The 13735-nt window shown below is 33.6% G+C and overlaps 3 protein-coding genes across 12 annotated transcripts in view; 1 reads left to right on the plus strand and 2 right to left on the minus strand.

The window, feature by feature from the left end:
* LOC100650884 (serine/threonine-protein phosphatase 4 regulatory subunit 1) overlaps positions 1 to 5006 on the minus strand; it is a 147834-nt gene extending 142828 nt beyond the window's left edge. Inside the window, exons 1-2 of the mRNA XM_048407809.1 lie at positions 4983 to 5006; positions 4855 to 4899 (exon numbers count right to left, since the gene is read on the minus strand). Coding sequence (XP_048263766.1) covers positions 4855 to 4899; positions 4983 to 4989 — 52 coding nt within the window. The 5' untranslated portion in view covers positions 4990 to 5006. The remainder of the gene's footprint in view (positions 1 to 4854; positions 4900 to 4982) is intronic.
* Positions 5007 to 5288: 282 nt separating this feature from the next.
* Positions 5289 to 9534, minus strand: LOC100651202 (RING finger and SPRY domain-containing protein 1). 3 transcript variants are annotated; one of them, XR_007224855.1, is made up of 13 exons: positions 9204 to 9534; positions 8952 to 9132; positions 8520 to 8845; positions 8222 to 8387; positions 7950 to 8132; positions 7813 to 7879; positions 7586 to 7726; positions 7370 to 7485; positions 7146 to 7289; positions 6838 to 7055; positions 6492 to 6752; positions 6242 to 6410; positions 5289 to 6161 (listed from the first exon to the last, which is right to left on the minus strand). XR_007224855.1 is itself a non-coding variant. In XM_020863755.2 (12 exons), exons 3-12 carry the CDS (start codon positions 8732 to 8734, stop codon positions 6323 to 6325), a joined length of 1599 nt encoding a protein of 532 aa, XP_020719414.2. In that variant the 5' UTR covers positions 8735 to 8845; positions 8952 to 9095; positions 9204 to 9534; the 3' UTR covers positions 5996 to 6322. The 3 variants fall into 3 exon arrangements, 2 of the variants coding, with proteins under 2 accessions (XP_020719414.2, XP_048263781.1); XM_020863755.2 differs by having other exon boundaries at positions 5996 to 6410; positions 8952 to 9095; XM_048407824.1 differs by having other exon boundaries at positions 5996 to 6410.
* Positions 9535 to 10057: 523 nt separating this feature from the next.
* LOC100651327 (E3 ubiquitin-protein ligase MYCBP2) overlaps positions 10058 to 13735 on the plus strand; it is a 260738-nt gene continuing 257060 nt past the window's right edge. For 5 of the 8 annotated variants that reach the window (XM_012310258.3, XM_048407788.1, XM_048407790.1 and 2 more), the window contains exons 1-10: positions 10058 to 10534; positions 11051 to 11114; positions 11197 to 11436; positions 11501 to 11654; positions 11745 to 11947; positions 12024 to 12341; positions 12421 to 12588; positions 12673 to 12891; positions 12972 to 13173; positions 13251 to 13643. In XM_012310258.3, the coding sequence (XP_012165648.2) occupies positions 10440 to 10534; positions 11051 to 11114; positions 11197 to 11436; positions 11501 to 11654; positions 11745 to 11947; positions 12024 to 12341; positions 12421 to 12588; positions 12673 to 12891; positions 12972 to 13173; positions 13251 to 13643 (2056 nt within the window). In that variant the 5' untranslated portion in view covers positions 10058 to 10439. The remainder of the gene's footprint in view (positions 10535 to 11050; positions 11115 to 11196; positions 11437 to 11500; positions 11655 to 11744; positions 11948 to 12023; positions 12342 to 12420; positions 12589 to 12672; positions 12892 to 12971; positions 13174 to 13250; positions 13644 to 13735) is intronic. The other 3 variants (XM_012310263.3, XM_012310259.3, XM_012310262.3) reach the window with 1 other exon arrangement.

Here is a 13735-nt window from a genome sequence, read left to right on the forward strand (position 1 = left end):
CACGAACATTTTGAGATTAGATCGTCCTGTCAAAAAATTCTTCGGTAATAGTAAATAACAGCTAGATACTTGGATGTACTCGACGCTTCCTAATTTACGATATTAGGAATTTCGATCAATGTATTATACGGGGTACTTCGTTGGACAGTCGCTGAATAACGAATGAACTTTTCGATCGTTAGATCGTCCTGTGAAAAAGATTCATTGATAATAATTAGAATCACGTAGTTTGGATGCGCTCGATATTTCCTAGTTAACCAAACTACCAATACACGCTTTGAAGGATGTTTCAACGTTTCATGTTAGACATTATAATAATAGAGAAGAGAAGATGCACGTGTAGTTTTAAATAAGCGGTTTACGTGTAGTGGTAAGAGGCCTTAAAAACGTGTATATTACCGTATTTATCCTAAACGTGTATTTATCCTAATCAAGCAACCTTATCGTTCGGTAAAGTGTCTCAAGGTATCCTTAAACAACGTGCAAGTCAAACACGATCCGTTTCAACGAATTATCTGCCAACAATCCATAACTGCAGATAAACGGAGGGTAAACGTCGACGATTAAACGAGGCAACCGATATGGTGCAAGAGTAAATACGGTTACGATCGCTAACGAGATACAGTATCTTCTCGGATAAAAAGGACAAAAATTTATGCCCCTCCGTGACCTTTGACTACCCCTCTCGATCGAGAAAAAGGGAAGCCTATCCTGTGCACGGTCGAGACACACGGGCAGGTCGCCGCCACCGGAGGAGACACATATCGTTGGTTGCATCCGGTCTCGAGATTCGATTCACGCGAGTCGAGAATGTGCTCTCGTAGCCTCGAATGTGAATTTAATAAAGAGAATAAATCATTTTAATGTAACGCGGCGGCACAACGCTACGGAACGAAGGGGTGACGAGGCTAAGGGGGTAGAGAAATTCAACGTTAGAGTGGGAAAAAGATAGAGTGAAAGAGTGAAAGAGAGAAAAAGACAGAATCAGGGAGAAAAAAACCGGTATTTTTGCGTCGAGCACGGAGGGGTGCATTTCGTTGCGATTATAAAAGCTGGGCAACCCCCGGTGTGTCTAGACGACGTGGCCTCCTATCAAAAACAGACCACCGAACTGAAAAGGCTGAAAGGGCAAGGAACTCTTCACAATGCCAAGAAATTAAAGTTTCTCTGTATATCCACCTATATTCGTCCTATAGCTCTCCCCTTCTTTTTTTTTTTTTTATCCGTTTCCTATCCTCTTCGTCCGATGTCTACGTCGTACCGGTACAGGGAGAAAAGAAAAAAGAAAGGAAAAAGAAAAGAGAGAAAGAGATCACTTTGCCGATAAACGCAAACACAGAATGGGGAGCAACGTACGCGCCAGTTAAATAGACTGCTCTCTTTCTTCGCGGCAAATGTTTCGCAAGGATTCGCTGAACTCTCGTACCTGTTGGAGTTCGATCGATCTCGTTGCGTCTATGGTTATGATCGGTCATCCTGTATATACCTTCTACGAGAAGCTTTAGACAAGCTGTAAATCGTTTGGAAACGTTGCATTCATTTCTACGAGTTCAATCCTCGATTAGTATCGGATGGTAAGTTACCTATACGAGTTTAGATTAAGTCAATTAATTTCAGTCTACTTTATTTAATTCCTGTTTTATATTTTACGTGATAGAGGTCAATAGTATTTACATATAAGTGCATACATAAATTATTATACAGTCACTTATGATCTAAAGATACCAGTTAAAAGTTAAAAAAAAAAACTTCAATGAGATCGTAAAGTACATTTTCCATCAATTCGACGCATTACTTACGTACTAAAATTCAAAGGTGTTTCGTAGCTAGTAAAGAATCTCGAAGCAACTCGTAAACGCGATGATGTATCATAGCAGGAATGAAAAGAGGGATTCATTGATACCCGAGAAACGTCCGTCTCGCTAGCTGTCACAGCCAGTCACCGAATCATTTGCATAATCGCGACTGATTACTATCGCTCGTCGTGGCTCCCGTGCGTAGTCATCGCCATATGTCAGACTTTGAAAAATTCGGCGAACGTGTTTCGTTCGATCGTGTCGGAACGATGCACGTCGAACACCGGGAACCATTGTTATCGACGCTCGGAAATAAGTCAAGGCACCGACGAAAGACAAGATAGACCTGACATGCTATGTTGACTATGCTTTTTCATGTCCTACGATTTGGGGGGTTAAGTGACCCCCTTATCCCTTTCGTGCAACATGCGACATTATCGATTCAATATAGAATAAAAGCAGAACGCTAGTAGTGGTAACAATTAAAACTAAATTTTCCTACGAAATTATAGATACGTATATAATTCTGTGATATAGATCATTGGATGTAAATATGATTTCGACGAATTCCATTATAATTAATAGTCTATTCGAGCACCTTTTTTTTTATTGAACCGCAAGTGAATAATAAAATGAAAATGATGAAAATAAATAAATTGAATAATAAAAACTTGTGATGATTGTTACATTTTACTGCGTTTCGTGCTACTGTTAAATATGTTTAGTTAAGAAAAAAACCATCCATAGAAAGGAGTAAATATTGATATGATCAATATATAAGATAATGTTCTAAACGTTACTCTGAGTTACAATCTCTGTGAGATCAGAGCGTATGTCCAATATTAATACATTTAAACCAGAAGATACTATATAGAAACAAGGTAGAAATTTGTCAGATACAGATAACCTACCGCAGCCAGCTGTTATCAATTGCGGGACAGATTTTCTTTTAAGAATGTAACAAATGAAAATCTTTTTCTAATTATTGATTTTATCGTCTTCGACGTTTGAGTTGAACATAATTACTATGTTCGCCGTAGTAAATTGTAGAGGGCGTAAGAAATACTGATTTTTTTTCGAGGTCGGTATTTCAGAGCATGAGATGTGGAATCCCATAAGATGTCATGTCTATTCTTTCCTTCGTCGATGGTCAAAGTTAATCCGACGTCATTCGGGGAAAACGGTTTTCGAGGAAACGTGAATCGGACAAAATTGACTAAAACGAAGCGGGCGACGCGCGAAAGTTATACAAAAATTCTACGTGCGCTAAGTTGATGATCGAACTAACGCTCAAGTCGGAAGTATGAATCAGGAAGCGGTGTGTCACGTGCTACTGTTGCACGTCACCAAATAGGATACACGAGTCATGAATCGCAAAGAATTACTCACGTAAAAAGACTTGTACGAGGTTAAATCGATAAACACTTACTGTAACGATTTCTCAGGATCCTAGATGAATCGTTAAATGATCCCCGAATATGAATCATTGTATGAATGAAATAAGACGAATTATTTAATTAAGTTCGTGACTAATACCGTGAGATCGAGGAGAAAAAACCCGAACAAATTTCATGAATCGTTCAAATTGATAGAATGGTTCATTGATAGGAATTCGTGTGACAGTCTCATGATCGATGCGATCTCGGATCGGGTCGTTGCCTCGAGGATCGAAGGGCACAGGCTTAAATATTTTTCTATCTAGTCGCGCTTGGAAATATAAGCGAGCCAAGCTGATAAACGACCTCTGGAATGTTTGATAAAGTCGATTAGAACCAACTACGAGTTAGTCAGCAGCAACAGTTGGTGAGAATGGTTGTATGCATGGGAACGAGGAGGAGAAAGAAAGAAAGGTGGATGCCCTATATGTATACGTAGAGCGCCGACATTATCGGCCCAGAGGGTCCAGCAGACTCCGATAAGGATTTACGCATCGTACGCTTCGTAACGTATCTAAAATCCACGCACGACGTATATCGTCGATAAATCGGTTATTAATCGAGCCTACAAAATGTTATAAATTTCGATTATATATTTCGATCATGTGCTTACAATTAAAAATTTGAAAATCCTACACGAAAAGTTCTATTGAAAGTTAATAATATGGTTCGGTTTTGTATGCGACAGATGGCACTAGTAAATACATGGAAGTCGAAAGATCAGTAACCCCGATAGGCGAATAACCGCGCATTAACTCTGTTTACTTGAACCCTCCAGGATACTTTTATTCCATTCAATTTAATCGGTTTTCAAAAAAACCATTAGATGAATACGAAAGAAATTACACGTATTGATATCATAGGCATAAAACTACAAAACTGTGACGTTGTAAAAAATTTTAATTTATTTATAACCCATATCGATGTACCTAAATAAACATTTTTTTTATTACAGACATTAACGATATAAAGAATCATATCATTTCGAGCATTCTTATATCTATTCATAAAGTACAATCAAAATAAACCCTATTAGGAATTGGTAGGACAATGTGTGTACTCATTAACTGTCGTAACATGTCGTCAGTTGAGAGTAACGATCGCAATATATAAAAATTGGAGAAACGGTGAAAAATGTATGATGTTTCGAGCGGATCGCGAAAGGAGCGAAAATGGATAGGAACAATACATGAGGACGCAAAGCGACCGCGTGCCCTTTTTCTGTTTTCTTCTTTTTTCAGCCTGCGGTCGAGGTAAACACAGCGCGGCACGTTTCGTGGCGCCCCCTAACCGATAAAACGCCATCGAGGCACTCTCATGACTTGGTCGCGCATGTGAGAATCACGGCGTGACATACGGGTTACAGTCGTAACTGAAACGTGACACCCGTTCAAAGGTGTCTGAATCGTGTTGTTATATGTGGTAATGAAGTTTTCAAGCCCGGCCAACCCGAAAATTATGCAAGATAAAATGTACTTAGACGGGCATGGATTTACGACCACGCCACCGCCATGCACGCCAGACACTGGCATGCTTCGATGGTGGGGCCACCGTGCCGAATACTCGACCCCTTCCGCGAACATTTACGATCATCAAAAATGTATTTCCGTGTCAGTACTCACCTTCGTCAGAATCGTCCAGGTTCTCTTTCTGGATGTAGGATATATCTGAAACCCACAAACACCACGGGTTAGCTGAAAATCCCTCGTGTTTTTGGGCAGCTTCGTTCGATCCACAGGCACTCACTCACCCGCCATCTTGTAACAAACTGCAACGCGTCCCCGTGGCCACGCGTTTAACTATTCCAAATCGAGAGATCGTTTCTTGACATTCTTCATGGACATATCGATATTGCCAATTTTAATTCTAATTTCAACGGTTCTTTCAATTTAAAAAATTGCTATAACATCTTATTTGAAAGTAGTTACTTAGAAGTGTTAAATGAAGAATCAAATCAATGGCAGATGTTCGGCGCTCGGCAATATTGCCAACTTGATATTTATTACAATCTACAAATTTTAAGTAGGATATTCATATATGTAAAGACATGTGTATATACAGTGTGATATGTAAACTTTTATTTCCAAAATTTTTAATTTCTTTTATTATATTAACCGAAAATTGCACAATTATATTGATTATTATATGAATAATTATTGCAAAGCAATGATTATCTTGTAGTTAATAAATAAAAAATATATAAAAGAGACGCGTCACTTATATATATTTAATATACAAATGACAATGAATCATCTTAAACAATAAGAAAGATGACGAATAAAAATCGACAGAACTTATAGAAAACTTTTGCAAAGTTATACATATGATAACATTTTATATCTTCACAAGAATATAATATAAGCTTATACAATATATATATGTTCTTTCCATATATGCTACAAGATAATATTTTACAGTTTTCTAAAATCAATCTTACATTACAGCGCAAATTCAGTTACTTGCTTGTCAGTCTTGACAAGTAATAGATGATGCAGACTTTCATAATATAACACAAGAGAACATTATGTTCATAGACAAAATAGTGTTTACATATTTGTGAACCAGTCACAAACATTAAATTGGAAATGTACAACATTGGTAGCAATTCAGATGTAAATTGCAAATTTTATCTCTTTTTCTAATGTGTATAGAGTAAAAAAAATATTTAAATTTTTATCTTGCTATTTTACTGTAAACGTCTAATTAGATGTAAGATGTTCTTAGGTAAAACCTAGGGAAAGTAATTTGCACAGCCGGTAGATATAAGATGATATTCTTCTGTAACTTGAATTTGTAATATGATAATTTGTATGTTATATCTACATATATGAATGTAACATTCAGAATGACATATCTTAGAGGAGCAATATGTTTAAATACAATTTTTCTTTCTGTGATTGATTTGTAGTCCTTCTCTTGATTTAAAATACTGTATTGTAAGAAAAGAAATGTATAAAACATTATAACCATATTTAATATGTGATACACATGACATGCAGTTGTGGTTACCTCGCGGCAGTTCCTGAGAATCATACAATATGAGAAAGATAGTGGAAGAGTATTAAAAAATGCCGGTACGCTCGTGTGGTGTCATGTGTTATCGGTGACTACTTCTTCGATTGTAGCTCTGCACATTGGACACTCTATCAGTTGATTCGAACACGTTTGGCAGAATCCTCTGAAATAGTATTCGTTTTTACGTTTCATGTTAATATCATGAAAAAAGGATTAAGATACGTGAAAGAATTATGTAGGATACCTGTGATTGCATGGTAGCAATCTTACTGAAGCTCTTTGGTCAAAACACAATGTACATGAATCCTCTCTAACACTAAGTTTCCTCAATTGATCTAGATATATGTGTCTAGGAAGCACAACCTTATCTTCAGGCTTCAAAGTAGCGTGGTCGTTAAATTTCTGATATTCGCGATCAGTAGGAGGATATTTAAAGGGTACATTCCCAAAATTAAAAAGACATTGTTGGAACGACATAAAACTGGCTGCTGCAAAAAATCCTGACCTAAAATATTTAGGATGACCATTAATAAGAATGTTTTATTCAGATGAGAGAGAGAGAGAGAGAGAGAGAGAGAGAGAATACGTACCGTACTGTTTTGAAAACTTGAACACACGGTCTTAGTCGCACACCATTTATAGAAAATATTATTTCCAATTTGTTCAAGTCCAGTAAACAACCTAAAATGTCACCAGCTTTCCAACAAGGTCTATCAGGATATCTTTCACAGTCTGCGTTATACCAAATTAATCGACGACAACCATCGTAAGACACAGAATATTCGTCATCACCTATACCATAGCCTTCCTACAGTAATAAAATAAAATAAAATAAAATATGCAAAAATAATCCATACATCGTAATCGTCCATGTTACGATAAGGATGTAAAAACTTGCGTGATTTAGAAACGTGCTATCTTTTGTAGCCCATCCAATTTGCATTACACCTGTAGTTATAACAAGTGTTTCATAGTACCAGATTCCTGAGTCTACTTGAAATGTACATCTCACACTTTCAAATGAATATGCATCACACCGAGCCTAAAAATACAATAAAAAGAATAACAGGAAGCCTTACGATATGTAAATATTACCTGATATATTATATTTCCAAAACTTACTTCCAAACCGTTAGGCGATATTTTCAGGTACTCGCTTACATCCTTTGTGTTTAACATTACGTTGATACCAGTTGTATCCACTGAATCGTGAGAATACTTTCTACCTTCCATAACAACTAGAATAATGAAAATATGTATATATTTATGTAATTTCCATTGTTATTCATGTGTATCACGTATGCTTTAATATTTTATATTACACACTTTAATACTTACGTAAATTGTCTAAACACCATCGCGCACAAAAACCTACTTGTCGACGTATATAATGAGTTTCTGTTGCCCATTTTTCCAATTCTAGCAATGGATTTGGCTTTTCTGCCATCAAACGTTTCTTTATAGTTATTTTATTCTCACCTAGTGATGTAAAAACATTACGATTTATTAAATGTAAGTTAATAAAAATATCGCTTTTTGTATATATTACTGGAATTGATACTCACTAGTTTGGGCAAATTTTTCCAAGGCTATTAACGCATATAACACGACATAAGGATCAATATCTTCTTTCTAAAATAACATACAAATCATGGATGAAATTTTTCAAACAAATTATATGCATATAATTAATTATACTTACAATGTTTGAAATAAGATAATCCAAAGTTTCATCAGATAATATAGCAATGCTACTTGGGCCAGCCAACTTTTCTGCTATACAACCCAATACCACGCAGATGTTACGTTGTTGAGTTGCACTAGTCTGTACATTTCCAAATTTTTGAGATAATTGAAACATGTGTGACAACCGTAGAACCAATTCCTAAAAAGTTAGAAGACCTATAGCACAGGTTATACATCACATATAGCACATTATACATCAACAAGTAAAATATAAAAGTAAAATTATACCTTTGATGGTAATGGACAATCATCCAATAGAAGTGTAATAACTGAAGGACCTAATGGATTATGCATAGGAATAACGTTAACCATTGAACTTACAACTTGTATCCATCCATCTTCTTTATCAGCAATAGCATGTAATTTTGACATTGCAGGTGGTGGCTCTTGTTCACTGAATATGCATAAAAATAAATTAATTATTAATTAATAAATCTAATAACAGCCTTATACTTACATATAAGCTATAATACTCATAAGAGTATAATTACATAAGGTAACATACTTTATAGTATGTAACACTCACTTATCAACAAGGAAACCAATTACTCCAAGAGTTTCAAGTACCAATTTATCAATGTTAGCTGAAGTTGGAAATTTAAAAGTTGTAGTGCTCATATCACCAGATGCAACTGTGCCAACACTTGATTCTGGTAATATGGTATTTTCAATTTCTGCATGATTTTGTCTATTATATGTTTCAAGTTCTTCTGGTGTATCTTTACACAGGCAATTACCCATTCCCACACGTTTATAATGATACTTTTAAAGATATTCTATCACATGTATTTTCTAAGTAATATTTACAGAATCAAGTGACCTGTGTACTATTAACTGTTGTATCCAATGCAACTAAAAGTAATATTCTTTTCTAAAATAACAATATTTATAACATATGTTTACAAATGTGTAAACATTAAATTTTTTTACAAATACAAAGTTTTGTCATGATACATACTAAAAATATATTACATGAATCACGTTCCTTCATTACAATTAATTAAAATTTTTGTTTACTTTCTTGTAGTGTTTTCTTGTCATTTTTTTTAAATATATAGATAAATGCAGTTCCAACCAAGATATGTAACATGCAAAAATCAGTCTACAATTATAGTTATATATTTGTTAAAATAATCTGCCTATAAATAAAAAAATATTAATGATAATTTTTTAAATAATTTATCGAATTATATGTGTAAATATTACATACGTGCTTGAGGGCTGTCATTTGGTTATGTTGTTATCGGAATAGAAAGAAGTTATACAATTCTTCAGCAATTTTCCTTGATTATCCGTTTATAAAATAATTTATAAAATCATATTCATCTTACTTCTTTTCCAATAAAATATAGATTTATACGTATTTGCACTCTAAATCGTGTCCCTTAGGTTATGTCCTCAATAATCTTCAAAACAGTATTCTCAGCATAACAGAATACGCTATACTACACTATACTTTACGTGAGGTGATCAATTCTAAATCATATATGAGATAAGACTTCTACGTCAGTATATCTTTTTAACGCTTACTTAATTAAGTTTACGTACGATAAAACATTTATCTATATGTTAATTATTTTCTTATATTGAAAAAATATATGAACATGGAAATTCTTATATAATACAATTTTATACAACACAAATTTTGGATGTAACAACATTAAATAACGTAAACATTTTAAAAATATATAATATTCCAGAATTAATGTTAACAACAACTTGTATATAGATTTTTCATATATAAGGACATGCTTTTTATGCTCTAATAACGAAATGAAATTTAATAATTATACTCTTATTTATATAACCTAAAGTCATATTATTTCATAAAATAAAATTTTTAAATAGAAAGTCGTTATATTTTAAAGATACTCGTTATATCACAAAGTCATATAAACAACAAATATAAATATTGTGAGAATGTTTCACTTTGAAATGAATATATAAAAGTTATCACATGTATCGTTTTATATTTACATATAATAAAGTTGTATGAAGTTCGTTATATTAGTAAATATCTTAACAAATGTAGGATTCAGCCAATAAACCGCTCTATAAAATTACAGTTATAAAAGGAAGGTTATTTGAAAAGTAGCCGCCATATCGAATGATAATCTGCTTTAAAGTGATAACATATATCGAAGAGTCGAAGTCGCAAAGTAGTCGCGGTCCGTCTGGTACTTTTAAGACGAATTTCTTAACATACATCAGAAGCGAATCTTTCGCCGTTTTCGAATATTACAAAAATAATATGCCGTTAAATTATTTAATATATGTGAATTTAAAATCGTAGGCCAAATAAATAAATACTTTGTTAGAAATCGTCGAATGGTATTTTTTATAAATCGTGCGATGCGATCACATGGGAAAGGCGAGAGAATGTCAACGATCAATAGTATTACGAAAATGAATTGGTGATTCGGACGTTGAAAATTTTGTCTACAACATGGTGTCCGGGGATCACGAAAGATTGCTGCCTGAACCGGAGAATTACGTGAAATGTTTTTATGATTTGTTCAAAAGTATTGCTGAAGCACAGAGGTGCGAATTGCGTATAACCTCCTTTCACCTTTGTTTACTTGACGCTTTTGGCGGTGACTTCATCTGTCATTTATCAAACTCAATAATTCCAACAAAATTTCTGATAATTCTATTCCTGTTTTCTCTAAATATGTCATACAATGTTATCGTACTACGAAATTATATCATGATTTTCGTAGATGTTTAAAGTAACCTAAAATTGTTTGTTTATTAAAGCTGTATGTTAGGTTATCAGTTTGACAGTTCTCAGATGAAGTAAATGACTTAATTTATAAATTAATTTGTGATTGATATTTTGTATTATTTATCCATTGTTATTTATCTATCTAATTTAACATGATAATACGCAAAAACATATACTTATAGTCATTCATTGAAAAGAATAAACATGTAATATATTTTCTTGTTTGTTTTTAGAATACTTTATAAATGCAAATGCGTTCCTTATAAAAAATTGTTAATAATATATTATTTATAAAGCGTTTTATGTGTTACATTATATATTTTATTTTTTAGAAATAAGGAAGAATGGAGAAAATGTAAAAAAAATAAATCTGTACGTAAAAGGGATAAAAAAAAGGTATTATTAACTTTCTCTTATGTTTATATTTTCTTTTTTTTTCTTTTGTAACACGAGTTACCTGTACCTTCAATGTTTACAGATTGACTTAAATGGTGATTTAAACTACAATAATCCACCAGAAATAGAATTATCCTGCAATGCTTCTGCATTTGCTGTATTTGCTAGCGTCAGGAGTGCTATTTTGGAGAGGCATACTAAAACAAATGAAGTTTGTAGCGTATCAAATTATAATCGTCCACCCTCTCCAGAATATTGTGAAACTACTGATACTGAGAGTGATGATGAAGAAAGAATATCAACTCTACAGAGCTTACCAAAGGTAACCATCAGAGTTATAGATTATGTACATTGGAAGAATTATATACGAGTTCAAATATGTTTAGATTGTAGGTATTGGTTTACGAAGTGTTTTTACATTGATGAGAGAAAGTAGAACAATTGAACCTGCTTTGTGTACAAAAGCACTGTCAGCATTGTTGGATGTATTACAAGGACAACTTCCTGAAGGCCTTAAATCTGAACCAGATGATGTTATTGGTAATATACAAAAATCAACATTTGTACATACAAATTTATTGCTTCATAGTGAACTTCATATTAAGGTTCATATTAAATTTTTTTTCATAGATCCACTTTTTGATCTATTATTGGATCTTGCAACTTCACACGGCCCAGAATCAGCAGCTGCCAATGATGGCAGTCATTTGACCGCAGTCGCTTGTGCATGTTTATTGAGTCTTGTGGTTGTTAGAGGAGATACTGGTCGTTTATTGGCAGCAATAGCAGCTTTACTCATGTGTCCAAGAGCATTAGCAGTTCAAAATATTCAAGTAAATCCTTTTCCAAATTCGTAATACTATAGAATATCTTTCTAAATTTTTAGAGATTATAATTTATATGTTGTAGATGCCATGTGTATTAACATCTTTGCAAAGAAGTGTACAAGCTGTTTTACTTGGAAAATTTGTACGGCCAGACTGGATTACATATGGAGTTCCTAAGTGTGCTAAGATTTATACTTCTACGCTTAAGTTACCAAATGAGATAAGTAATATAATACTAAATGGACGAAGTTTTGTGAGCGATGGAAAGTACCTGTATCTGCATACATGTAGAGGATTATTGAAGATTGGTAGTGGTCATGGAGGAACTATTTGGGGTCATATGTATGTTCATAAAGCGGATTTTTATCCAACAGAAACGGGTTGGCTTGGTTATGCCAATGTTAGTTTAATTAAGTATTAACTTTTTATGCATAATTATATCTATAAAAAATATTCTTTTAACAATTAATTTTTTTTAGAACACGCTTTATTTTAAATATACACCGAGAAAACAGAGCGAGTTATTAATTATTGATGCAGAAACTCTTTCAGTTACGGAGATTGCTGTTTTAGAAGGTCGTGACTGGTCATCCTCTGTTATGTTTTCTGATGGTGAATGTTTAGGAATGATAACTGCTGGAAAAGATGTTAGTTCCTGCTTTTGAATTAGTGTTTCTAAAATTTATATTAATTAAAAAAGAATATAAATTTTATATTTTACGTTTTAACAGGATGGTTTTGTAGTCAGAACAATAAATACATTAAGTAATCCAGTAACAGTCGCATCAGAATTGCCGTTAAAATTGGCAAGAAAATGTGTAGATGTTTTTGGATACGCTGTTTTTGATGAAGAACAAACCACTCATACATTAAATCCAGGCTGTGATGATGAAATAGTTACAGTTACTGCAGGAAAAGAGTTTGCATTACTAAAAACTGTGTCTGGAAAAGTAAGCAACATGTAATGTTTTTTAATATGTCAAAAATTATATAGAGACGTGAAATATACATATTATATTGCATATTAAAGGTTCTATATAGTGGAAAAGGAACTTCCCTTGGTATGAAAAATAATACAAGGCCTAACAGATGGATAGAACTAACACTTCTAAGGGGACAGAGGCTTGTAAATTTTGCAGCTGGTCATGATGGTCAACATGTGGTGATGGTTATGGAAGATGGTTCAGTTTTATTTGCTGGGACTGCTAGGCGCGGAGAAGACGGTGATAATAGTAAATATATTATTAGTCTATGACGTAAAATTGATAATATGCTTTGGCATATATTTTCATATATCTTTTATTTTTAGACAAAGTTAGACGACAACCTAAGCCAGTTAAACCAAAAAAAATATCAAAAGTAGAAGGGCAGTTTATTGTGGATGCAGCTTGTAACAATGGATCAACTGCATTAGTTACAAAGGAGGGTTCCTTGTTGATGTTTGGCAAAGATACATTGCATAGTGACCCTGCTTCAGGAATAGTCACTGATCTCAGAGATGTTTGTGTTGTTCATGTTTCATTAGGCAAAGCTCACGCTGCAGCATTAACTAACAAAGGACATTTGTACACATTTGGAATTAACAATAAAGGACAATGTGGTAGAGATTTTAATACAGTTCATAGTTCTATAAATAAAGATGTCTCCTCAGTTGCTGTAGAAATAGGTTCAGCAGAGGAAGAACTTTTAGTAACTGAAGAGGGTAATTACATATAACTGTTATAGAATTATTAAGAAGTTATATATATATATAGAAATTATATATTTCTAATGTTCCTTAATAACATATAAAAG

The sequence above is a fragment of the Bombus terrestris genome, chromosome 7 (genome assembly GCF_910591885.1).
Source record: "Bombus terrestris chromosome 7, iyBomTerr1.2, whole genome shotgun sequence".
NCBI classification, from domain to species: domain Eukaryota; kingdom Metazoa; phylum Arthropoda; class Insecta; order Hymenoptera; family Apidae; genus Bombus; species Bombus terrestris.